At 37.0% G+C, this 27,679-nt stretch overlaps 1 protein-coding gene across 6 annotated transcripts in view; it reads right to left on the reverse strand.

Moving 5' to 3' along the window:
- Positions 1-1,784: 1,784 nt before the first annotated feature.
- The window catches only part of PMS1 (PMS1 homolog 1, mismatch repair system component), a 130,951-nt gene continuing 105,056 nt past the window's right edge, over positions 1,785-27,679 (reverse strand). For 5 of the 6 annotated variants that reach the window (XM_019969490.2, XM_070802295.1, XM_070802301.1 and 2 more), the window contains 7 exons: positions 25,439-25,561; positions 24,358-24,501; positions 23,321-24,210; positions 11,477-11,962; positions 7,823-7,953; positions 2,767-2,927; positions 1,785-2,135 (listed from right to left, as the gene is read on the reverse strand). In XM_019969490.2, the coding sequence (XP_019825049.1) occupies positions 1,971-2,135; positions 2,767-2,927; positions 7,823-7,953; positions 11,477-11,962; positions 23,321-24,210; positions 24,358-24,501; positions 25,439-25,561 (2,100 nt within the window). In that variant the 3' untranslated portion in view covers positions 1,785-1,970. The remainder of the gene's footprint in view (positions 2,136-2,766; positions 2,928-7,822; positions 7,954-11,476; positions 11,963-23,320; positions 24,211-24,357; positions 24,502-25,438; positions 25,562-27,679) is intronic. The other variant, XR_011570449.1, reaches the window with a different exon arrangement.

The following is a 27,679-nucleotide window of genomic DNA, read 5'->3' on the forward strand; positions in this document are numbered from 1 at the left end:
AGTCACGTATGGATGTGAGAGTTGGACTATAAAGAAAGCTGAGTGCCAAAGAATTGATGCTTTTGAACTGAGGTGCTGGAAAAGACTCTTGAGAGTCCCTTGAACTGCAAGGAGATCCAACCAGTCTATCCTAAAGGAAATCAGTCCTGAATATTCATTTGAAGGACTGATGTTGAAGCTGAAACTCCAATACTTTGGCCACCTGATGTGAAGAGCTGACTCTCCTGAAAAGACCCTGATGCTGGGAACAATTAAAGGCACGAAAAGAAGGGGACAACAAAGGATGAGATGGTTGGATGGTATCACCGACTCAATGGACAGGAGTTTGATTAAACTCTTGGAGCTGGTGATGGACAGGGAGGCCTGGCGTGCTGCAGTCCATGGTGTACAAAGAGTTGGACCTGACTGAGGGACTGAACTGAACTGTGGGATCTGGTTTTCAAAGAACACATGCGCTATAAAAACTCAAATCTAAATTTTGTTAAAAATCTGTTTCTTACCATGTTCTGACAAATTTTGATCCCACAGCCCAACAATTTCCATATAAGAAACAGCAACTTCTCATCTTACTCTTACCTGGAAAATCCCATCTGTTACCCCCAAATAGAGGCAAATAACAGGATTTTGGAAGTTATGTTTTATCTTCTTTCTCTAAATTGTATTTCCTTACTTTTTCCCCACCCTGTTACTTTCCCTGTTTTCCTTTACACAGGATGGATAACTTCTGTCAGATATGCCAGGTGAATGTTTTATTTTTCCCTGAATAGCATGGAACCCAGTGTAATAGTTCAGGCTGCCATAGCAAAGTACTATAGACTGGGCTTAAAAAGCACACAGGCATTTTCTCATAGTTCTAGAGGCTAGAAGTCTAAGGTCAAGGTACTGACATGATTGGTTTCTGGTAAGAGCTCTACTCCTGGATTAGAGAGGGCCACTTTTCCTCTCTGTCCAGCAGCTGGAATAGGAATTGAGATGTTGGTGAAAGGGTAACAGAGAATAAGCAAACTCTGTGGTATCTCTTCTTAAAAGGGCACTAATCCCACCAGGAGTGCCCCAGCCCCACTCTCACTAAACCTAACTGCCTCTTTAAAAGGTTCATCTGCAAATGCCATCTCACTGGGGGTCAGGGCTTCAACTGGAAAATTTGGAGGATACAATTTAGTCCATGTTGTTGATGTTCAGTCATCCCGTCACGACTCTTTGGACTGCAGCACACCAGGCCTCCCTGTCCCTCACCATCTCCCGAAGTTTGCCCAAGTCCATGTCCACTGCATCGGTGACAGCATCCAGGCATCTCATCCTCTGATGCGCTCTTCTCCTTCTGCCCTCAATCCTTCCCAGCATTAGGGACTTTTCCAATGAGTCAGCCCTTTGAATCAGATGACCAAAGTAATCATCTGATGAGAACAGCTGACTCACTGGACTGAGTAAATCAACCACCCAAGAACAGTTAAGTATTTTTCAATTTAGAGTTTATAACCAATAGTAATTATGCTATTATTATTAATAGCAGTACTCTTACCTGGAAAATCCCATGGATGGAGGAGCCTGGTAGGCTGCAGTCCATGGGGTCGCTAAGAGTCAGATACGACTGAGCGACTTCACTTTCATGCATTGGAGAAGGAAATGGCAACCCACTCCAGTGTTCTTGCCTGGAGAATCCCAGGGACGGGGGAGCCTGGTGGGCTGCCATCTATGGGGTTGCACAGAGTCGGACACGACTGAAGTGACTTAGCAGCAACTTAGCAGTTATTATGAAGGTTGGTTCTTGAGAATAAAATGAATTAATAGTCTATATTAGTTTATTAATTTTTTATAATTTTGAAAAAATTTTCAATATACAAACAGGCCAGTGATTCCTTATTTACAAAACAACCATTTAACTCATGATAGTACACAGATAGTTTAAACCTGATTCATTATTTTATGACCATATTGACTTCAATAGTAACAAATTTTCTGAAACATAATTATGTAGCTTCTGGAAGATGGGTTAAATGATGAAAAAATGGGCGACCATGAACACACTGTGTAATTTCATTTCTAAACTGGTGCTTCATTCTGTAGATAATATCTTGCATGTCCTCTTTTGATAAGTACATGGGTAATTGTCTAGACAGACGTACTGCTTCTCCCTGTGGAGAGAAAGCCATACATTTTACTGTGATATACCTGAAGCAGAAAACAGGTTTTTACTGGTAAATAGGAAGACAGAAAATTGATTATATTCTTTAATTATTCACTCACTCAACAAATATTTACTAAACAACAATTATGTGCTAGTCACTGTTGTAGGTTCTACAAATACAGCAGAGAATAAGAAAAGCAACATCCATGCTCTTCTGAAACTGACATTCTAGTGCAGAGAAGCAGAAAGATAAGAAGATAACCTAGACAACCTAGAGGGGTGGAATGGGGTGGGAAATGGGAGGGAGGCTCATGAGGGAGGGAGTATATGTATACCTATGACTCATTCATGTTGATGTATGGCAGAAACCAACACAACGTTGTAAAGCAATTATTCTCCAATTAAAAATAAATAAATTCTTTAAAAGACAAAATTTCAGCAAGTAACTGTACAAAATTAAACTGAGTAATGTGATAAAGAGAGTATGGTTAGGGAAAGTTTCCTCCAGGTGACACTGAAGCAGCTTTTCCTCTTGTAAACAGATAACAAACCTTCTAGAATTTCAAAATCATTTACTATTTTATTAAGAGTTAAGTACCTTAAAATCTAGCCAATCTACATTAGCTAATAATACATACCTCTAAATAACTTATCACTTTGCGAGGTCTACATTCGTAAACTTCCTTTGCATTTTTGTTTAATATAGCATTAAGGATTTCTTTTAAATCCATTACTCCGTAGAATGGAAGGCAATTGGCCATTCCTTCTATTTCCAAGGAGTTTTCAGAAATGGAAACTCCTAAAAGAAAAAAAAAAAACACATATAGTTAAATTTTGTTTTAACGGTATTCCAGAAAATATCTAAGAAAAACAAAATCACTGTTAAAATATTTGGTGAACATTCATTAGAATCTAATATTGTCGGAAAAAGTTTTGTTCCCTAGTTGAAGAACAAATAATAACTTCCCACAGGATTGCACATTCACATTAAGTCATAAGTGCTCAAAGAAACCATATGTACTTTATATCATTTAATCTCAGATATTATTGTTCTGTTCCCTACATTTGTTTAGAACATTTCTTACTCTGGAGAGAAAATGGAGTCCCATGATATTTATTAAAATAAAACTGGTTTAAATGTTTTAACAACTGTTGCTATTCAGATTCTATCCTACTGGTTTAATATCTAAAAGCCTGAATTATTCTGAAGACTAGTTCTTACAAGTTATTATAAAAATATAGTAAGTTATTTTTTGCCAGCTTTATTTAGATATGTTTGACATATAACACTGTGTAAATTTAAGGTGCACAAAGTGTTGGTAAATATACAGATAAGCTATAAAATGATTACCACTATAGTAACATTAATATATTAGCAGTTTGAGGAAATGAAATACTAATGTTTAGTTTTTAGAATAATGTTTAAATCCGACATATTATTTGAACTTCCCAAGCATCAAATTTAGCTTTAGAACACATTTTATGATTTTTTAGAAAATAGCAAAGATTTGGATTTTTTGGCTCTATCTGTGCAACAGTATTCTTAATATTGCAGACCACAAAATGTTACCTATAAGTAAAGAAAAAGAGATAGTCCAATGTTGGATAAGCCATCAAAGGGAAAATTTTAAAAGAGGAGTGATGTAGCTTGAAGAGTTTCAGGTCCTGAGATGAATCCATTCCTAACCTGCCATTTACAGACTAGTTCCTTGACCTGAATGGCAGATACACTGGTGGTATAATAAACAGAGCAGGCATCCTAATGTTCCTCCCAGGAAATAACTGGAGAACAATATAAGAAGATACATAATCAAGTGTTCAGGGATAAAAATAGAGTTCAGTAAAGGGAGACAAAATGAGAGTCTGAGCAACCAACCGAACTTAAATGGGACTTGAAACAGGGATTAGATAGGCAAAGAGGAAGTAGCAGAATATTCCAGTAAACATCTTTTTATACATATATATACAGATAGTAAAATTTATCAGTCAAGAGACTTTTCATTATTGCTAGTTCTATATTATTTGCAGTATGAATAGACTGAAACATTTAATACTGACTACATGAATGCAGGAACATTTTGTGGATATGGGTAAAAATCGCTGTGTGTGCTTAGCCGCTCAGTTGTGTCTGACTTTTTGCAACCCCATGGACTGTAGCACACCAGGCTCTTCTGTCCATGGGGATTCTCCAGGCAAGAATACTGGAGTGGGTTGCCACGCCCTCCTCCAGGGGATCTTCCCAACCTCAGGACTGAACCCAGGTCTCCTGCATTGCCCATGGATTCTTTACCATCTTGAGTCACCAGAGAAGCCTGGGTAAAAAGTATATGGGAACAAATGAGGAAATTGAACAATATGTTAATCTCTGTTTGCAGAATATAGATAAGGAAAACTTAAGAGACATTTAAAATAATGTTCAAGAAGTTTTCATAAATTCTGTGAAATGCTTCCCCATCTTCTGAAAATACTTTAATAAGTGATCTGACAAGCTTGCAGTTCCCCAAATGGGTAATTCTTACTGATACAGAACAAAAGCTATTCTCATTAACAATCATATTTCTTTAAGGTCACATTAAGAATCCTTTTCCTTAAAGCCAAATGTATTATTCCTCTCTTTCAAGTACTATTATCCAAAGATGTTTTCTGGCAACTGGCGAACTGCTGATCAAAAGTTAGTCCAATACAGTAAAACTCACTAAAAGACGAGAAATAGTCTTTTTTAAAAAATGACAAAGAATAATGAAGGAAAAAACAGCTAAAAAAAATGAAGAAAGGAAACATGAATATTTTTACCTTGATCTGTTACAGAGAAGAGAAACATGCTGATGATAATCTGAGTAAATTCCACTCAAAACAAGTCAGCTTGCAGATGACTAGCTTATTCATTTTTATATCTTGGTGCCATGCAAAGTACCCTGCATTTATAGGACTTTTAAAAACACTATCTACAAGTTAAATGCATCCATGAAACAGAAACTTATTGGGTAACTCAAAAACAAACATGCTCCTGAAACAGACAGGCTAATTATCCTAACTTAAACAAAAATTGTTGTGATAACATCTTTCATGAAAAAAAAAAAAAGTACTTGCCACCAATACCACAAAGTTATTTAGGAAAATAGACTAAGAAAAAAATATCTGCTACACACATACATGAACTCCTTGATTCATCAGATCAGATCAGATGAGTCGCTCAGTCGTGTCCGACTCTTTGCAACCCCATGAATCGCAGTACGCCAGGCCTCCCTGTCCATCACCAACTCCCGGAGTTCACTGAGACTCATGTCCATCTAGTCAGTGATGCCATCCAGCCATCTCATCCTCTGTCGTCCCCTTCTCCTCCTGCCCCCAATGCCTCTCAGCATCAGAGTCCTTTCCAATGAGTCAACTCTTCGCATGAGGTGGCCAAAGTACTGGAGTTTCCACTTCAGCATCATTCCTTCCAAAGAAATCTTCAAATAAATTTTTAAATGCCAGAAGCCCTGAGGAAAAAAGATTTCTAAGAGGACCTAAAAAATGAGTGTAAGTGTTAGTTGCTCAGTCGTGCCCGACTCTTTGTGACCCCATGGACTGCAGCCCACCAGGTCCATCTGTCCATGAGATTTTCCAGGCAAGGATACTGGAGTGGGTTGCCATTTCCTTCTTTAGGGGATCTTCCCAACCCAGGGATTGAACCCCGGTCTCCTGCACTGCAGACAGATTCTTTACCGACTGAGGTACAAGGGAGGAGGTGCTGGAGAATGGGAAGAGAAAATTTAAACACATACCATTGGCACGTACTATGCTAACTGACCTTCATGAAGTAAATATATCAATTTTAATAGGAACTAAACATAAGAGCTAGGTTTTAAAGGCAGATTGCTTGGGTTCATATCCTGGTTGTATCATTAACTCTCTATACTTAAGCAAACTAAATTTCTCCTGCCTTGATTTTTCTAACTGTAAAAAATGTGCATAGTAACTGAACCATAGGCCTTTAGAAAGATCAAATTAATTAATACATGTACTGTCATGCCTATAATTATTATTAGCTGCTATTGATGCAGAAACATTGAGGCCAACTGATTTCCCCTGCAACATGTATTTAAATGGCAGATTTGGGACTTGAACTAACTCTTTACTCCAAATCTAAATATCCAGGATTGAGGTAGGGGGTAGTAAGTTCTGAGTAGGTTTTCTTAAAACTGCTAGTCAATAAAATTAAAGTATGGAACACCAAAGCATTTTCTGTATATATCCTATTTCATGGTTTTGTATATCATTTTTACTTATTTTCTCTTCATGTCTCAGTAAATCATTCCTTTAAAATTTTCCTACATTGTTTTATTTTTCTACACTTTGCCCGTGGCAAGTTTAGGGGCGAGTGGGCCAGGGGACAGTGGAATCACTCATCCTGGAACCTTTGTGCCTCTTGATACCAGACAGAAGGCAAAGTAACAGGACAAGACTGGCCTGCATTTGCAGATGGGTTCCTGGGTCGGGAAGATCCCCTGGAGAAGGAAATGGCAATCCACTCCAGCACTCTTGCCTGAAAAATCCCATGGACGGAGGAGCCTGATGGGCTACAGTCCATAGGGTCGCAAAGAGTGAACACGACTGAGCAACTTCACTTTCACTTCACTTTCTTTCCTTACCACTAGCGCCACCTGGGAAGCAGGGGTAGACAGGGCAGAGGCAGTTAAGTATGGAAACTATGAAAGAACAGAGAAGGGGCCAGCCAGGAAAACTGAAGTCTCCTAGCCAGATGAATTTTCCTTTTTCTCCTCACCTGGTGAATCTCCATAGTAAACAAACAGTATTATAACAGGCTTTATAGCAAAGCCTGGACCATAAAGAAAGCTGAGCGCCAAAGAACTGATGCTTTTGAAATGTGGTGTTGGAGAAGACTCTTGAGAGTCTCTTGGGCTGCAAGGAGATCAAACCAGTCAATTCTAAAGGAAATCAGTCCTGAATATTCACTGGAAGGACTGATGCTGAAGCTGAAGCTCCAGTACTTCGGCCACCTGATGTGAAGAACTGACTCATTGAAAAAGACCCTGATTCTGGGAAAGACTGAAGGCAGGAGGAGAAGAGGACGACAGAGGATGAGATGGTTGGATGGCATCACCGACTCGATGGACAACAGGTTGAGTGAACTCCGGGAGTTGCTGATGGACAGGGAAGCCTGGCGTGCTGCAGTCCATGGGGTTGCAAAGAGTCAGAGACAACTCGGCAACTGAACTGATAGCAAAGCCATGGAAGCAAATCATTCACTCTCCAAACAGTAAGACTGTTGATGTTAGACACCTCCTTGGGAAAACAAGTAAATCATTTTAGAAAAGAAAAAGAGACGTCCAATTTTGTTAGCTGATTCCAATATTCTACATGTTTATTTGTGCTTCATCAGCTAAGGAGTATTTAATAATTTAGTTAGACGCAGCAGGCAGTATGCATGTTGTGACAAAGGATGGCAAAAATTCTAGTTGTTAGTTATGGAAATGCTAAACACAAAGCAATGGACTGCAAGAGATGCCAAACTTGCTTGTTTCAGGCAGAAGTGACCTTTTGGAAATACAGTGTTTTTATACAGCTGACATCATACTTGTGGTGAGACAAAAACATACCATTCTATCTATAAATTATGAAACCCAAAAGTAACTTTTGGAACAAGATTTATTTTTCTGACTCGGGAAATATTAAACCATAGTATCATACCTGGTATCAATTTTATCTTGAAACCATTTGCTGTAAGACGAGGATCGGACAGGTAAATTGATCCGCTGTACCTTTGGTCATCTGCTGTCATTTTATGTAAAATCTCTAAATAATGGGATCCATTAAAAAGACTGAAAAAGAAATTATGGCCCTTTAACTTCTTAAATATTTAAAGTAAAATAAGAGAATTTATGGAAAAAAGTTAATCTGAAGGCCCTTTAAAAAATGTTATTATCAGTAACCAAAATACAACGGTGTAAGGAGCCCTGTGAGAAACTCTACTGCTTTTACATTTGCTTAATACTTCATAGACCTACCACATACAGTGTACAGAAAGGAATAGACAAAAGCCAGTTTCTATCTTCTACAACTTTACAAACTAAATGTGAAATTTAAAAAGTGCTTTCGATATACTACAAATGAAAACTTTATTTATAAATAATGCCATGACACAATACACTGTCAAGTTATTGATGCAGTCCACCTTGCGTAATATTCTGTCATTAGTCAAGGCTTCTTCAATAAGAAGATAAGCATGTAACCTTTTCTCCCAGGAACGTAAAAATTTAATAATTCAGGACTCCGGAGAGATTTCTTCTGTATACTATAGGCATGATATGTTTGCCAAAGGTGGCCTAGGACATGGTTCTGAGTGGTAAAAGCATTAAACAAAATTTTGAGGTGGTGAAAGATTATCTAGGGCAGAAATTAACCTTTCATGTTGGTTTTAGGCCTGCTCAGGGTGCTTCATAACATGTTATTCACAGTAATGTGTCTCTTGACACCCACCATATGGTAGGTGTGTAAGGCACTATTCTACAGTCTATCCGGCGCAGGATGATAAGCTGCCTCTTGTTCATTAAAATCCTGAACTCCTCGAGAAAGTAAATGGATAATGTCTTTGCTTATCATCTCTGAAAGGTTGAGGAGAGCGGATACCACAGAGAGGAGAACTTTGGTTATACAGCAGAGGTGCTCTGTCTGGTGCAACCCAATATTCAGAAGATCAATCTGAGAGCCAGCAGTGGTGGCAGTGGTGGTGATGATGATATAGTGTAGAAAGCAGTGGTGCAGGATCCAGAGTTACTGTCAAGATTGGAATCGTACATACACCACTTACATACTGACTGTATGAACCTTGGTAAGTTACTTGATGTTTCTGTACTTGTTTCCTTATTAAAACGTGGATACCTCTCATTAGGTTATTGTGAAGGGAGGATCATGAAAGCAAAAACCTTAGTGAAGTTCCTATCATACAGTAAGAGTGCGATAAATATTAGCCACTTTTGTTATTATTATTGAGCTCTTACTTTGTATTTTATAGATCTCTATTCTGTTGAGAGATAAACTATACAACCTGCATTAGAAATCTGATGCAAAAGCAGTCCAACACTTACCAACACTTAATTATCCTATTTATGACTCAGTTTTTAAAAACTTATGATGGGGATGGCACATTTCAGAAGAAAGGGGAAAAGAATTTTCAATGAAGCTTTGCTGCTATTCAAATATCATGTATACCTGTGGCGGATTCATTTTGATATTTGACAAAACTAATACAATTATGTAAAGTTTAAAAATAAAAAAAAATAAAAAAACAAATATGAAAGATTATTCTCAGGCTGTATGGACCCAAATAATAATTTTAATGTAATTTTTAATCTATGTCATATATTTTAATAATTTTAATGTATTATAATAGAGTATCATAAAGAAAAATATTTTTAAAAACCTGTAGTTCATACAAGCACAAAAAGATTTTTGATATAAATGAAAATTTACAAACATCATTTAGCATAACAATCGAGTATAAAATTTGAAATACACTCTAGCTCTTTTAAAGGGAAGAGAGAGAAAAGTACTGTCAAATTTTGTAACTGTTTAAACCTAAGGGTGTATTAATTCTTTTAAATTCTTCCTTTCACAATTTCCTAAGCCAGTTTAAAGAGAATACTGTGAAGGTAATTGGATTTTAGTTAGTTATTACTACTGCAGTATTCTCTTTAAACTGGCTCAGGAAATTGTCAAAGGAAGAATTTTAAAAAATTAATACACCCTTAGGTTTAATTAAAAGTTAAAAAATTTGACAGTACTTTTCTCTCCTGTTAAAAACTGCTGGAGTGTATTTGAAATTTTATACTCAAAGACAGCTTTATCAGATGTTTTTCTGTTTCTAGCCCTGTTTTTCTTTCTGGAGGAAGTGTCTGTAACACAAGGGTTTGAATACATTTTTAAAATGAGTTTTGATTTATTTCTGTATGTTCTGATACAGATTTTTGTCCTACAAAACAAACTCACATCTTTTAAATTTTAGGTTACCTCCTTTATCATAACTTCTACCTATGCAAGGCTAAAAAAATAAATATTAAGTATAAAAATGTGAAATGTTAGTATTTTAGTTAATAGATATTTAAGAGAAAACAATTTGCTCATGTAGGATATGAACAGCAAATACTCCATTTTATAATCTATATTAGTGCAGGCAATAATCATCTGTGGATAAAACCATTATGGGAAAGTTAACCGAGAACTTTAAGGTGGAATGTCAGTTTGTCAGTAGCTCATTTCAGTTCAGTCGCTCAGTCGTTTCTGACTCTGCAACCCCACGGACTGCAGCACACCAGGCTTCCCTGAACCTAGTGATGAGTGCCTTTTGATGTGATGAAATATGAAGCACACAGCATCACCTATTAAGCAGTCTTACCAGAAAGTATAATCTAAATCTATTCAATCCTCCTGAACTAATATCCATTTAAAAATGGGAGAGGGAAAAACAAGTTAAACATCACCACAAGGAAACAAGACAGACAAATAGAGACAATGGGATATTCTAACAAATAAGTGACTAAGTATCCACAATAAGTTAATGGTATGATATTAGAAAACATTTAAAATACATAACAAAATGTAGTGGCTGGACCTGGGTTAGATGTAAATTAAACTTGATAATCCAAAATATACAAAAATACATTCTGACACAATGAGAGACAATCCCAATGAATTAGTATTGTGTAGAGAGAACACAATTCTTGCCTGGAGAATCCCAGGGATGGGGGAGCCTGGTGGGCTGCCCTCTACGGGGTCACACAGAGTCGGACACGACTGAAGCGACTTAGCAGGAGCAGCAGCAGCAGGGTATGAAAAAAGGCATTGTAGCTAGGTAAGAAAATGGCCACTTTAGTGATACACTGAAAACTCTTTTAGGTGGGAATCATTCTAAATCCTTTACCAAAAGGAAAAACATACACGTGCATATATAAATATCAAGGACAGAGAGAGGAAATGTGGGAAAACCTTGATAACTACTGATAAAGGCAAGCATTGTATAATTCTATGTTGGTATATGTTTGAAATGTTAAAACAAAGACTACACAAGAAGCGCCATGGCAATCCAATGTCAGAATTACCCTGGGGAAGTTACTAATGTACAGGTGGTGGGGGACTGAGCTTACTATTTATTAAGTGCAGAAGTAAACTATCTAGAATATTCTAAAATTATTTAAAAGCAATTAATTCTACTAAATATTAGAAATCAAATTATACAATTTCTTTAAATAAATACCACTTTTCCATACTAGGAAATTCAACTTTTCACCTTCAATTTCAATTAGTAAATGTTGTTAAGGGTAAAAAAAAAATATTACTTCACCATACCTCTCTGTTAATATAATTGGTTTTTCCAGTGGCTCTGCAGGAAGTTTGTGATTCTCAAGAAGTCTTTTAAATAGCAGAGCTTCTTCCACTCTATATGAATTTAACAACATTATTTCTGTTTTGGATGTAATCAGCCATGCGTCAGGAAACTTGAGATTGTGGATCAAGCAAAATTCGTCCTTTTCTTCTAAGTCAAATTTCTTCTGTGTATCAAAATTCTTTTTTAAGTTTTCCATAGAGAAGGGGATCTGAACTATTTTAATGTTTTGGTTCTTTTTTTTTTCGATTTGGGCCTGAAAGAGCTCATCAAGTTTTGGCTGATTAGATGGTGAGGTTTTCAACTTGTGCTTCTGTGCCAAATTCCACACACTGGTGGGTTTCATCCTTTTTTTTCCATCTTTTAATGATACTTGTGACTCCTGTTCGATGGCTCTCTTTATTTGCTTATTGTATCTTTCCAAGTCTTTAGCAGCTTTCTCTTCATATCTATGAATAAATATAAAGATGATCTAATAAAGTCATGAGAAATATATTAACCATCTTAAGTAAATGTTATAAAAAATAAAGAGGTGGCATTCCAGGCACAGTAATGCAAAGGGGCTCATATTGCACTAACCCACCCATATATAACCATGATAAGCTGAGAACAAAATAACGAAATCGACTAATACAGGCACTGAAGAGTACTGAAAAGCAAGAGGATTTGGAATGGATTCAACCCTTGAAGAGATCCACATTTATACCACTTTTAACCAGATGCAGTCCCCAGCATTATGGGAGAATAGCAAGACCTCAGTCAGAAAGCTGAACTCACAATAGACTGACTCATCAGAGCATAGAACCCCCTGCTTCGAAAACAACTGGAAATTGAGGAAGAAAATCTCAGAAAATCCTACGTGTGAGAATCTAGAGGAAAGTAAACACTAGACTCTAAATGAACTAAACAGAGATTTCAATAGCTGCCTGCTGCAAAAGAAAGAAGAGTTTGGAGCTTAAGTTTCACATAATTAGATGACTCGGAGAACAGTTTGTGCTTTCAATTAAAATTGGAGAAGGGCTACTTCTTAGGGAAAAAACACACAACTATATTATAGAACTCAGGAAGTTGCCCTAAGACTAATAGCAAAATTTAAAGTCTTTGCCTAAAGGAAGTATAAAACAAAGCCTCCGCAAGCTCCAGGGGACCTGTCAGTAACTTAACTGTGTGGTAGAACAAAACCTAATACTTTTCAGAAGATAATAGAACCCAGGGTTTCTGCAACATAGCATCAAAAATGTCCATTACACAAGCAAAAGATAACACTCAAGCAATAAAACAGGACAATGTGAGTTATGGGAAAGAGAAAAAATGACCAGTAGAAACCATTTTCAAGATGACATAGATGTTTGAATTTCAAACAAATTTTTAATAGGTTTTTGACAGACGAGTCACGGTAGAGAGTTATGACAAAACATGGCTCACTGGAGAAGAGAATGGCAAACCACTTCAGTATTCTTGCCTCGAGAACCCCACGAACAGTATGAAAATGCAAAAAGATGTAACACCGGATGATGAGCCCTCCAGGTTGGTAGGTGTCTAATATGCTACTTCAGAAGAGGGAAGAAATAGTTCCAGAAAGAATAAAGAGGCTGGACCAAAGCAGAAACGATGCTCCACTGTAGATTTGTCTGTTGGTGAAAGTAAACTCTGATGCTGTAAAGGTTGAATAGGTATCTGGAATGTTAGGTCAATGAATCAGGGTAAATTGCACGTGGTCAACTAGGGCTTCCCTGGTAGCTCAGCTGGTAAAGAATCTGTCTGCAATGTGGGAGACCTGGGTTCGATCCCTGGGTTGGGAAGATCCCCTGCATTAAGGGAAAGGCTAGCCACTCCAGTATTCTGGCCTGGAGAATTTCACTGACCATATAGTCCACAGGATCATAAAGAGTCACACATTACTGAGAGACTTTCACAAGCAGGAGATAGCAAGAGTAAACATCGACATTTTAGGAATCAAGACTGCCAGAAGAAATATCAACAACCTCAGATATGCAGATGACACCACCCATACGGCAAAATGTGAAGAGGAACTATCAAGCCTCTTGATGAGGATGACAGAGGAGAGTGAAAAAGCTTAAAAAGTCAATGTTCAAAAAAAACGAAGATCATGGCATCCTGTCCCATCACTTCATGGCAAACATATGGCAAAAAAGTGGAAACAGTGGCCGATTTTATTCTCTTGGGCTCCAAAATCACTGCAGACAGTGACTGCAGCTATGAAATCCAAAGACGCATGTCCCTTGGAAGAAAAGCTATGACAAACCTACTCAGTGTATTAAAAAGAAGTGACATCACATTGCTGACAAAGGTCTACATAGTCAAAGCCATGGCTAGACTCAGGTAGATTATGATAAATTAAGGATGTATAATATACTCCCCAAAGCAAAAAATCTGGCAAAGCCAATAAAGAAATTTAAAATTAAATATGAAATTATATTCACGTAACCCTAAAGAGTCTGTCTCTCTCCCAAAACAAGGAGGAACAGAGAAACAAAACTGAGAAGGAACAGGAAAACTGGTAGACCAAAACAAAACTGTATCAATTACTACATTACACAGACTATTGTATTTGAATGTCATAGACCATCAGACAGAATTTGAAAAGCAAAATTCAGAGATGCAAAGGTGTGGCCAACAAAGTAGAGTAGGAAGATCCTGAGCTTATCTCCTCCCATACATGTGTGCTAAGTCACTTTAGTCATGTCTGATTGTTTGTCACCCTATGGACTGTAGCCCACCAGGCTCCTCTGTCCATGGGATTCTCCAGGCAAGATATACTGGAGTGGGTTGCCATGCCCTCCTCCAGAAGATCACCTGCCATAGGCACAACAAAATTACAAGTATATGGGGTTGCAAAGAGTCAGACACAACTGAGTGACAAATATACACACACACACACACACACACACACACACACACACACACAGAAACACACAGTAATTATCAATTAGAATGAACTAAAGACCACCAGAGATTTTCTACAACTAAAGACAGAAACCTGTATGCAGGTCAGGAAGCAACAGTTAGAACTGGACATGGAACAACAGACTGGTTCCAAATGGGAAAAGGAGTACGTCAAGGCTATATATTGTCACCCTGCTTATTTAACTTCTATGCAGAGTATATCATGAGAAACGCTGGGCTGGAAGAAGCACAAGCTGCAATCAAGACTGCCGGGAGAAATCTCAATAAACTCATATATGCAGATGACCCACCTTTATGGCAGAAAGTGAAGAGGAACTAAAAAGCCTCTTGATGAAAGTTAAAGTGGAGAGTGAAAAAGTTGGCTTAAAGCTCCACATTCAGAAAACGAAGATCACGGCATCTGGTCCCATCACTTCATGGGAAATAGATGGGGAAACAGTGGAAACAGTGTCAGACTTATTTTGGGGGGCTCCAAAATCACTGCAGATGGTGACTGCAGTCATGAAATTAAAAGGCGCTTACACCTTGGAAGGAAAGTTATGACCAACTAGCATATTAAAAAGCAGAGATATTATTTTGCCAACAAAGGTCCATCTAGTCAAGGCTATGGTTTTTCCAGTGGTCATGTATGGATGTGAGAGTTGGACTGTGAAGAAAGCTGAGCACCGAAGAGTTGATGCTTTTGAACTGCGGTGCTAGAGAAGACTCTTGAGAGTCCCTTGGACTGCAAGGAGATCCAACCAGTCCATCCTAAAGGAGACCAGTCCTGGGTGTTCACTGGAAGGACGGAAGGACTGATGCTGAAGCTGAAACTCCAATACTTTGGCCACCTCATGCAAAGAGTTGACATTGGAAAAGACCCTGATGCTGGGAGGGATTGGGGGCAGGAGAAGGGGACGACAGAGGATGAGATGGCTGGATGGCATCACTGACTCGATGCTCATGAGTTTGGCTGAACTCCGGGAGTTGGTGATGGACAGGGAGGCCTGGTGTGCTGTGATTCATGGGGTCGCAAAGCGTCGGACATGACTGAGCAACTGAAATGAACTGAACTGAACCAACTATCTTGACTTAATTGTCACTTTAGCACACTACATCTAACTATAGAATTCAGATTCATTTTAGATGTCCATTCTTCAACATATGCTGCTGGGCTTGATTCTCAATAAATTTCAGAAGACTTAAATCTAACAGCATTTTACCTGTCCATGGTAAAATTAATTAGAAATTAGTGGGCTTCCCAGGTGGCACAGTGGTAACAAATCTGCCTGCCAATGTAGGAGACAAAAAAGACGCGGGTTCAATTCCTGGGTGGGAAGATCCCCTTAGGTAGGAAATGGCAACTCACTCCAGTACTCTTGCCTGGAAAATCCCACAGATGGACGAGCCTGACAGGCTACCGTCCAAGAGGTCACAGAGAGTAAGACATGACTAAGCACTCAGCACACGCAGCACAGCAATACGATATTTAGAAAAACTCGAAGTATTTGGAAACTAAACAACACAACTTAATTCATAATATCCAGAATCTGGAAAGAAAACAATTTTCATCAGGTGGAGACTGAGAAAACAAATTGTGGTACACTTACACAACTGAGTACTATTTACGGATTAAAAAGAATAAAGTATATGGATACATTCAACAAACCTGAATGAAAACCTCAAAAACATTTTCTTGGGGGAAGCTGGACACAAAGGAGTACGTATCATTATGATTTTATATATAAGAAGTTCAAGTACTGGCAAAACCAAACTAATGTGACGGAAATAAAAATAGTGGCTCCAAGTGGTGACTGGCTTGTAGGTGACATTAAAGAACCTTCTGGGCTGAAGGAGATGTTCTGTATTTTGTTTGTGGTGGTGGTTTCAGCAGTGTGCACACGTGAAAACACACTGAACTATCTACATACAGTTCAGATCTATGCACTTCACAGCAGCTAAATTTTACCCAGTTTTAAAAACCATTTAAGGTACAGGAAACTAAAAAGGAAAAAAAAAAAAGAAAGAATTAAATAGAACAGTAAGGAGTCAATTTCAGATCTGAAGAATTCCTTAAATATGTGGTGTAACATCAACATAGAAGAAATGATGCTCTGAGGACAACAAAACTTACATACATTTAGTAATTATATTGTTGTTTAGTCACTAAGTCATGTCCTACTCTTGCAACCCCACGGACTAGCCCGCCAGGCTCCTCTGAACACAGGATTTCTCAGGCAAGAACAGTGGAATGGGTTGCCATTTCCTTCTCCTGGGGCTCTTCCCAGCCCAGGAATCAAAGCCACTTCTCCAGCATTGTGCAGGACGATTCTTTACCAATGAGCCACTATGGAAGCCCTAGTAATTATATACTAATAAGATCAGGGTCAGTCTAATAGTAACGCTCAAAATAAACATTCTATGATTAAATTTATAAATTTATAATTTAGTTTTATAGCTAAATGTTAATTTCTTCAGTTACTATTTCTCATTTTAGAATTAGCAATAAAAAAAATAAGTTCAAATAAACTGAACACAAAGGTCAATTTGGACCTTTTAAAATTATACTGGGTTAAAAACTAAGAAGCCTCTTGATGAAGGTGAAAGAGGAGAGTGAAAAAGTTGGCTTAAAACTCAACATTCAGAAAACGAAGATCATGACATTCGGTCCCATCACTTCATAGAAAATAGATGGGGAAACAGTGTCAGACTTTATTTTTTTGGGCTCCGAAATCATGGCAGATGGTGACTGCAGCCATGAAGTTAAAAGACGCTTACTCCTTGGAAGAAAAGTTATGACCAACCTAGATAGCATATTGAAAAGCAGAGACATTACTTTGCCAACAAAGGTCCGCCTAGTCAAGGCTATGGTTTCTCCAGTGGTCATGTATGGATGTGAGAGTTGGACTGTGAAGAAAGCTGAGTGCCGAAGAATTGATGCTTTTGAACTGTGGTGTTGGAGAACTCTTGAGAGTCCCTTGGACTGCAAGGAGATCCAACCAGTCCATTCTGAAGGAGATCAGCCCTGGGACTTCTTTGGAAGGAATGATGCTAAAGCTGAAACTCAGTACTTTGGCCCCCTCACGCGAAGAGTTGACTCACTGGAAAAGACTCTGACGCTGGGAGGGATTGGGGCAGGAGGAGAAGGGGATCACAGAGGATGAGATGGCTGGATGGCATGACTGACTTGATGGATGTGAGTCTGAGTGAGCTCCGGGAGTTGGTGATGGACAGGGAGGCCTCTCGTGCTGTGATTCATGGGGTGGCAAAGAGTCAGACACGACTGAGCGACTGAACTGAACTGACTGAAATGAAAAAGTTAAAAGGTCTTTTGTATTTTGATTAATAATAACAGGGATAAAATTAACTTCTAGCGCCAAAAACAGTCTTGTATAGTGGTTATGCTGCTGCTGCTGCTAAGTTGCTTCAGTCGTGTCCGACTCTGTGCGACCCCATAGACGGCAGCCCACCAGGCTCCGCCGTCCCTGGGATTCTCCAGGCAACAACACTGGAGTGGGCTGCCATTGCCTTCTCCGGTTATATCATCCCTTTTCTACTGGTCTCACTCTCAAGAGCTTACAATTCTCCATACTTAGGCTGAGTTTGGGCAATAGTGTTTTTAGAGAGCTCCATGGGTGATTCTAATACAAATCTAGAACTAAAAACTACTATCTGTATTCAGCAAATTGTACTGGCTAAGAGCAGAGACCTTAGAGACAGACTGCCTGGCCTGTCTTTGCATTTAGCAGCTCTACACAATGAATTAACTTTCCTGTATTTCAGTAGGCTCATCTGTAATATCTAGATAATATACATCTTAAATACTTTATAACTTTGATGTGAGGAATAAAATGAGTTAAAATGTTTTAGGTAATTAGAATAGTTCCTGGAACCTAGTGAAATGAAGTGAAGTGAATTCACTCATTCATGTCTGACTCTTTGCGACCCCATGGACTGTAGCCTACAGGCTCCTCCATCCATGGGATTTTCCAGGCAGGAGTAGTGGAGTGGGGTGCCATTTCCTTCTCCAGGGGATCTTCCCATCCCAGGGACAGAACCCAGGTCTCCCGCATTGCAGGCAGAGGCTTTTTCGTCTGAACCACCAAGGAAGCCTATCATTTACTGGAACCTAGTAAATGATAGTAAATATATGGTATCATTATTTTCTATCAAGAAACACCTATCTTATAATGAATGGGGCACATAGTTGATTAAAGATTGGTAATTATTTAACCAACCTTGCTAAAAAGATTTTAAAATGAATTTTTAAATGCAGACTAAAGAATGTACTTCTGAGCTTTAGAAACTCTTAAAAAACTGGTTGAGTTATATTGTAGGTAATATACATACATTTTAAAGGAGAAATTTGAATAGGTATGTATTAGAAAATAAAAATACTACTATTGGGAGAATGGTATTAAATGTAGAAAGTGAGACTAAAACACAAGAGACATGCACATTGTGTAGCTTGTACTCAGTACGTATTTGTTGAATAAATAAATACTAGCTGAATAAGAATGTAAAAAAAAAGACTATTTCACTGTAAACTAGGTAAAGGAAAAATGCTTCTTGTAGTTGCTGGCTAGGCAGGCCATGCTCATAATTAACGTTATTTTCTTCCATCTCCACTTAGAATCTCAAAGTCTAAGTTATAATGCACAAAGTTTTCAATACAGTTTGCCTTCAATTAGTACTATAAATAAGTATTTTTAGCTTTGGGACAAATTCAAAATTTTCTCCCACAATGGAGTGAGTTCAAGATGAAGGTTACCATTTGTAAATAACTATAATGTGCAACTTTCACACATGATACTAATCTTTTGATTTATTCAAGAAGTCAATTTAATTAGTTCCTTGGGAAATATAAAAGTTATGTCCAAAGGAATATTAAGTAAATATTAAGTAAAAAGAGATGTTATCTTTGACTTTATGTCATTAAGGGATTTAGTAACTTAAATGAAAAATACTAATTCTGATTTATCACTAACCAACTCAAGTGACTCTATCTCAAGATTACATGTAATTACAAAGTTTATTTACCATTTTCAGTATTATCCCAATTACAGTATTATTCTTAGTTATTCTAAGTAGAAATATATTCATGGCTACTACAAACAAAAGTTCAAGTCAACTGACTGAGATACTAGTAGGAGGACAAAGTGTTTTCTAATCCACAAGAGGAAAAGAGATGAAAGCAAGGTGGGGTGGGGTGGGGGAGAGGAATCCAGAAAGGAAAAAATTGTAGGAACCTTCTACTGTAAATTTTAAATGTAGGAACCTTCTACTGTATCCTAAGCTGTTGGTAGAAAACCCTGATCCTAGGTCTTATTTAAAACTCTTCCAACCTTCCATGATCTGACTGGATCCCATGATCTGTTTTTGGTAACTGTTCCCTTCTCCAGGGGATCTTCCCAACCCAGGGATTGAACCCAAGTCTCCTGCATTGCAGATGCAGTAAAAAACTGGCTGAGCCACCAGGGAAGCCCATCTTTACTACACTCCCCCATAATACACTCCTGTCATAAAGGGCATCTTTCCATTCCTCAGTAACACTGTCTTCCTTCTAGCTTCTGGGCGTTCTTATGTGCTGTTCCTACTAAACAGAAAATTCTCTACACCATCCTGATCAATTTCTATTCAGGAAGTATCTCCTGTCCTATAGATATGATTAAGCCTAACTGCTAAGTGTTTTCATAACTCGTTTCTTTAAGATTGTACTTTTATTAGTGAAAGTATTGTTTTATTTGTCATTTATCACTGTATCTGAAATGATTAGCTAGAGTACACTGGCCTTGTACACAGAATATTCTCAGTATTTCCTGAAAGTGAAGTTGCTCAGTTGTGTCTGACTCTGCGACCCATGGACTGTAGCCTACCACGCTCCTCCATCCATGGGATTTTCCAGGCTAGAGACTTGGCGTGGGCTGCCATTTCCTTCTCCAGGGGATATTCCCAATCCAGGGACTGAACCAGGGTCTCCTGCATTGTAGACAGACGCTGTACCGTCTGAGCCACCAGGGACACCTAAGTATTTCCTAATTGAAAGAAATAAGGAAAGAAAAGACAGGAGAGGAAAGGAAAGGAAAGGAAGAAAGAAAAAAGGGAGGAAGGAGGATGGGGAAAAAAACTGGAAACAAGAGAAACAAGAAAAGAAAAGGAAGAATAGATGGAAGGACTGATTATCTGTAGGAGACTGCTCTCATATTCCTTAGCACTCCTTGTAGAACTTAAGACCATGGAAAAGAATTCTAAGATAGATAAAGATTAGAAGAGAAATGGTAGTTAATGCAATTCTTGAATGTTAAACATTTTTGCTCTACCTTTTCACTAATCATGATTTTCAACCTGGTCTGCCATGATCATCAGATTCTGGCTCTGGAAGATTCTAATAGAGCTTAGACATGTAGTAAGCTCTCTGATCCCAAGAAACCTAAATTTTCTCCACAGGTTTCTATTTCTGACCTCCAAATTAAATTTAATCTTGAATAAGCAAATGAAAAATAATGTCAATCACAAGAGAGAAATCTTCTTTTCACAGATTAAAAACTCTGATTAATATCATGAACATTATTTACTATGTGCCAGTCATTTATCTTATAACAAACACATAATATATCTTATTTAATCCTCACAACAACCCAAAAGATACTGTGCACACATTTTTACATAATGCTAGAAAAGAGAGGAACTGAGGTTTGAACCCAGGTGTAGCTTCAGAGGTCTTCAACAATGCTCTTCTGTTTACCTTATGGCAATAAGAAAGAGAAAACTTTGAATTCCAGAATACTGCCTGATCATTTTTAGATGAGGTCTATTAACGATAACCCTTGTATCTTAAAACCTTGGGCCTGCAAGGAGAAACAACGCTGAGACTGCGGTAATAACTGCTGTTTTGAGGTTGAAAGGGAATAGCTACCTTGAGCTGCTGCACTGTACCTACTTCCATGAGAACTGGGAACATCTATGCTTTTTTTCCCCTATTCTTAGACAACTCTCAATTCATCACTTCCTGAACAATGTCATTTAATTTTTATGGGCTTGCTGTATTAAAACTTAAATGCTCTCATCTTTAAACTGAATGTGTCATTTAGGTAAAACTAAAAATCATCATCATCATCATCATCATAGTGTATGACCTTCATTTGCATCTTGACTTAACTTTTAAAATTTGACACTTATGAAATAATTAGAAATTTGAACACTGAAGATTAAGAAATTCATGTTTTAGAAAGTGATGACAATTGTATTATGCCTCTACTTAAAATAAGAGTATCTTAAGCAGCAAGGACCTACTGTATAGCACATGAAACTCTACTCAATGTTATGTGGCAGCCTGGATGGGAGGGGAGTCTGGGAGAGAAGGGATACATGTGTATATATGGCTGAATTGCTTTGCTGTTCACCTGAAACTATCATTGTTCACTAACTGGCTATATCTTCATACAGAATAAAAGCTTAAATAAATTAATTAAAAGAATATGTTTATCTTTTATAGATACACATTAATATATATATATCATACATAAATATGTTGAAAGAAAAAAACACAACCACCATCCCCACTAAACAAAAAGAAAAATGTAGAAGTTAACTTATAAAGGTTTTGCCAATTGGTGTTAATAGTGATCTTTATTACTTTAATATTGATAGTGTTTTTACAAGACTGAATAAGCTAATAAAAAAAGAAAAACAATTCGTCAAGTACCCATGTAGTTTATCACCAAATATAAACTGCAGATGACCAGTTACACTTAAAAGTTTTTCCAGATGTCTGACATAGTATTGAGATGCCTCAGGTAATAATATATGATTGGAACTATAATTGCACTCTTTCATTTTCTGGTGAGCTAAATCACTCAAAACATAATATCCTGTGATTATACCAAGTGCCTTCAGTCAACTGGAAACAACCATCATATTTTTTTGGATTTATTCAGGTAATTTGAATTTATTATTGGGTTATTTTTATTTACTGTTAATAGGGTATTATCAGATACTGACTTAAACTTATGCAGGGAGAAAGTGTTTCTTAACATTACTTCTATTTTCTAATAGATTAGTCCAGTATTAGGGCTAGGAGTTAGTTGTTTATTATTGGGATTGGTGTCATTTTTATTGTTGAGCTTTAACGCTTTCTTAATTGGTGGCTGTTTTTAGGCCTACTATGGTGTTGTTGGATCTTACTCTCTAGTTAAGGTTGTATTCGTTTCTAAAAGGCTGTACCTTTTTAGATTAACTTTTAAAGATACAGTAGGATCTATTTGGATTTTTGGTATCTTTAAAACTGAACATCTAAAAATTGCAAATAATATGTAGTTTTTAAAGAAGAGATCAAACCATCTATTTTACCTACTCCTCCAAACCCACCATAGTTTATAAGCTGCCAATAAATAAAAGATTTTAGAAGAAAGTCTTTTGAGTTATACTGAAGAGTATAAGGAAGAGTATTAAAATCACTGAATTAAATCTGCAACGTTATACTTTTTGTATTGTTACATGTTTTAAAGAACAATTTAAAAAGGGAATATTCAAGATCTTAAAAAAGAAACCCGGTTCTAATAGAAAAGTTTAAAAAAGTCCTATAATAGGAAGATTAGTATAAAAAAGAAATAGAAGAAAATGGTAGTCTTAAGAATGTAAAACTTTTAATTACAAACTTAAACCAGAAAGTAGTTTTATACCAAAATAAAAAACAAGCAAAAAGAAAAAAAAGAAAGTAAAAATCTCTAAATTAACCCCCAAAAAAGTGATGTCAAAAAAGTACTCTAGGACAAGCCACAAGGTATTTTCCATTCTGCTTTTCCATAAATAAGAAGAAAAAGAAGCTTTTTCAACCCAGTGAGTCATATAGAATGGAAATATCTGAGCATTCAGGTCACATGAAAGCTCTGGAAACTTACTTCAGTTTTTCCTCTTCACTCAATGTCTTCCACAGTTCTTCAATTTGTACTGTTGCATCTTCCAAACTGGTCTTGGAATTTTCTGTGAGAAACTGAGCACGATGATCTTGAACAAAAAGGGCGCTTGCTGACATGGGTTTCTTGATTACTCGATTGCTAATTAAATCATAAGCTGTAAGCTGTCCAGATTTGTTATCTACCACATTTGAATTTTTGTCACAGGAACTTTCACAGAGATTCTTTTGTTCAGGACTTGTATTATTATTATTACTATTTACATTACTCACTAAACTTTTTTGAGGCACTAAAATTTTCACAGGTTCAATGTTTTCTCCTCTAGAATTAAGTATATTTCCTTTGCTCCAGTCATCTACACAAATTTCCGCAGACTTCTCAGGAACTGCTGCTTCTTCATTTTCTCCACTCTCATCTCTGTGGCCTTTATTGCCATTTTCTGATTGGGCTTGCCCAACAGAATCCACAGACCAAGTTTCACCATTCTTCTCTTGGGTGTCCTCACACGATGACTTATTCTCTGGGATTTCTTTAAATGCATTTCCATCATTCTTATCAATGCTAGAATTTTCACTATTAAAATAATCATCATAATGGTCACCAATATGTACCTGATGATTTAAACAATAATTAGTGTTTTCCCCAGATGTATCATTACGCACATCATTTTGGAAAGGAATGGCTGAAGTATCAACATTTGGATAATTATTTCCAGATGTTTCCATCTTAGTAAGAAGCACATCTGTTTCTGTTGTTTTACTAACAACCATGTCAGCTGAGGAAACATCTGTTTTATTACTTTCGTAAGAATTTGTACTAGGTAGTGATCCGTAACGAGTCGTCATCAGATTTTCAAGAGCGATTAAAACAGATTCCTAAAAATACAAATTAACAAGTATTAGGGGAAATTATGAGACTAACATTAAAAACATCTATACAGAAAAGTAAATCTTTTTCATATGAAAACAGCTAGGATTGCATAAGTTTATAAATAATACAAAAAATTATCTGAAAAAGGTTACCTTATTCTGTAACAATACTTGACTTTTATCAGGTGTTAAATTCACATCTACATCAGCTGTTGGAACGTCAATTTTCAGAAAGAAAATGGGATACAAACGAGTAGATTCCTTTAGACATTTCAGATTGTAATAATGTCGGATTAGCTAGAAATACATGTAATGAAGACAAAAAATGACAGAAATATACTAAAGTATTATTATTCTTTAAAGTATTTATAAAGATAGCATTATTTAAGTAATATTATCCTTAAAATACCACCAGAAGAAGCACATTCAACTGAGAAACTGAGTGGATGTAACTGCTTATTAGGAAAAGTAGTATCTAAATACTAAAGCTCATTTAGAAGCTTTGAATTTACGTAACACGAAGTGCAAGCATGCATCCAGTGCAACTGACTTCATGGAAAAGATCACAGTGTCATGGGTGTTTTCAAAGTCCTGAGTTCAAATTCAAATTCTGTTACTTCCCGGCTATGTGGTCTAAGGTAGTCACTAACATTCAGTTTCTTCACTATGAAAGTAAAAGTGAAAGTCACTCAGTCATGTCTGACTCTTTGCAAACCCTAGGACTATACAGTCCATGGAATTCTCTAGGCCAGAATACTGGAGTGGGTGGCCTTTCCCTTCTCCAGGGGATCTTCCCAACCCAGGGATCGAACCCAGGTTTCCCGCATAGCAGGTGGATTCTTTATCAGCTGAGCCACAAGAGAAGACCTTCTTCACTATAAATAAGGATAATAATTCACCACGGAATTGTTGTGAAGAGTCATATGTAAGGTGAAAAGTGAAAGTGAAGTGTTAGTTGTTCAGTTGTTTCTGACTCTTTGTAGCCTGCCAGGCTCCTCTGTCCATGGAATTCTCCAGGCAAGAATACTGGAGTGGGTAACCATTCCCTACTACAGGGGATCTTCCTAATCCAGGGATTGAACCCAGGTCTCCTACATTGCAGGCAGATTCTTAATCATCTGAGCCACTAGGGAAGCGCCATACTATAATTTTTCCTTTTCCTTATTTTAGAACAAATTATTACAAATAGTCCTTATAAGAAGCTGACAAATTACTTTTTTCTTAAAAAGATTACCTTCAATATATCTTTTTGGTGTACTGGTCGACTGTTTATAAAGATGAAACTCCTTTCTGGGGTTGAAAGACTTGTGCAAGAGTGGTCTGCATCATGCTTTGGAAGAAATCCACTTAGAAAAATCTACAATTGTAATAAATAATTATAGTATTGATATGCAATGTCAACAGTAAACATGAGTCCATGGATCTGGTTATATACATTTAAAGGTATAATCAAAATTAACAAATGGATTTTCATTTTAAGGTCTAAACAGCCATAAACTTCTTGATAACCATGTCATGAGCATTAAACTTAAATTACTGAAGCATGTTAAATTGGTGTTCTCAGCTAACTCTCCCTTCTTGCAATTTTAAGGGAAAACTGGCATTCATTAAAGTTTCATGAATACATATCTTATTGTCATAGGACATACAGTATAAATACTGCTGCTCTCTGCTCAACCCTATTTCCTACTATTTTCAAAAAAATTTCTTCCCTTATAATGTAACTTTCCTCTGGCTGTTCATCCTTTTCTTTTCAGCCACCATTTTCTGTAAAGAAGTAGCTGTTTCTATCTTTATTTTGAGTATGCCATGAAGTCAATCTGACTAGTTTTTCATTACTGAAGGAAAAAAAGATCTCTTACTCTTTGACACATTGCAATGTACTTTATCTTCATTTTTGTTTAGAAAACTATTTCACAAATGTATGAAAAGGAAGAGAGATTTAGTGAACAGAAAGCAAGGAAAATGCTCCTACTTTTAGAGATAATACAAGGAACTGTTAGGAATACAGCAAAGAGCCAGATTGAAATGGTTTAAACTCTGGCTACACTACTAATATGATCTTGATCAAATTATTCAAAATACAGGCCTATAAAATTTCTTATCTGAAACAACTGGAATCAGATGTTTTATTAACCTGTTAAGAAACAGTAATAGTGAGAAATTTTCTGCTTAGGTTTAAAAAAGCAAGAGTGTCAGGGGGTTTGCTATTTTTAGTTAAGTAGAAACCATGAGGCTCCCTACCAACACAGGCTGTAGGCTGCCACCTATGTCTGTGGCTATCCCTACCCTCGGAAATAAGTGTTTAAGGAGATGGATGCATTACCAACTTTAGAACACTAAGTGCGTTACTGTCACAGAGCCAAACTGCGCCAATTAAAAAAAGTTAATACATATAGCAAGATAATCCATTATAAAATGAAACTACTTAATTAACTATAAAACTTCACAACCCTTATAAATGGTTGCATAATTTACCAAGTAATATGAGAGCCTTCTTAAAGCACCTGCTGAGCATCAGGGAGAGCTGTTCACCCTCTGAAAGACTTACTAGGCTTGTTGATGGGGGAAAAAAAAAAAAACAGAATAGGTAAGAATAAAGATTAAAATGAAGAAAACATCAGTAATATTGCTAGTGTTTTTCTTCCACACCATCTTGGTTGGCCACTGAATAAATAGTATTACTTCCAAATACTGAGCTTTAAAAATGGTTTAAGATAGATAACCTTAAGAATGAACACACGGTAAGTTATATGGAAAACTAAAATCAAATGGCAAAGTCTTATAAAATGTTACAAAAAGTGAAAATCAGGCTAGTTTGTGGGGAAAAAAAATCTCTGTAAGAGACTAAATCAGTGCAACAAAATAAAAAATAAGATAGGCCTTATAAGATTCTATACCCAAGTATCACTCAAGTAAAAAGCAAAACGAAAATCAAAGGCAAAATATAAACAAAGAATACTCCCCTGATTGCTCTTCAACTATGAACCCTTCTCTCCCTCCCTTCACTTCCAGCCTTCTATCATCTAGCTTCTACCTCAATGACCAACTCCAATAGACACTTAGCTCTACTGTGTCTACCTGACTCTCTGCAGACCCTGACACCAATGGAATTCTCTCCTTTGGGAAGCATGACACTGTTTCAGCCTTCTCTTTTGGATTTTCTACTTCCTCTCTGAAACTTCCTCTTTAGGGAGATTTTCTCTCCCTTTGCTTACAGCCTATAAGGGAGATAGTCTCCCTCAGTCTCCTCATCAGACCCCTTTTTCTTGCTCTCTATCCCATCTCATTAATTTCATTCCCATCTATACAACACACACCAGTGATGCTAAGATATAGGTGTACAGCCTTTATTTCTTTCATCTCTAAATGCTCAAATTTTTTAATCTTACCACATTCAAAACTTGATAAAATATTTCAGCTAACTTCCATGCTGCTGTCTAATAGCTCCTCTTGTACTCCTTTACCAAAGTGA

The sequence above is a fragment of the Bos indicus genome, chromosome 2 (assembly GCF_029378745.1).
Source record: "Bos indicus isolate NIAB-ARS_2022 breed Sahiwal x Tharparkar chromosome 2, NIAB-ARS_B.indTharparkar_mat_pri_1.0, whole genome shotgun sequence".
NCBI classification, from domain to species: domain Eukaryota; kingdom Metazoa; phylum Chordata; class Mammalia; order Artiodactyla; family Bovidae; genus Bos; species Bos indicus.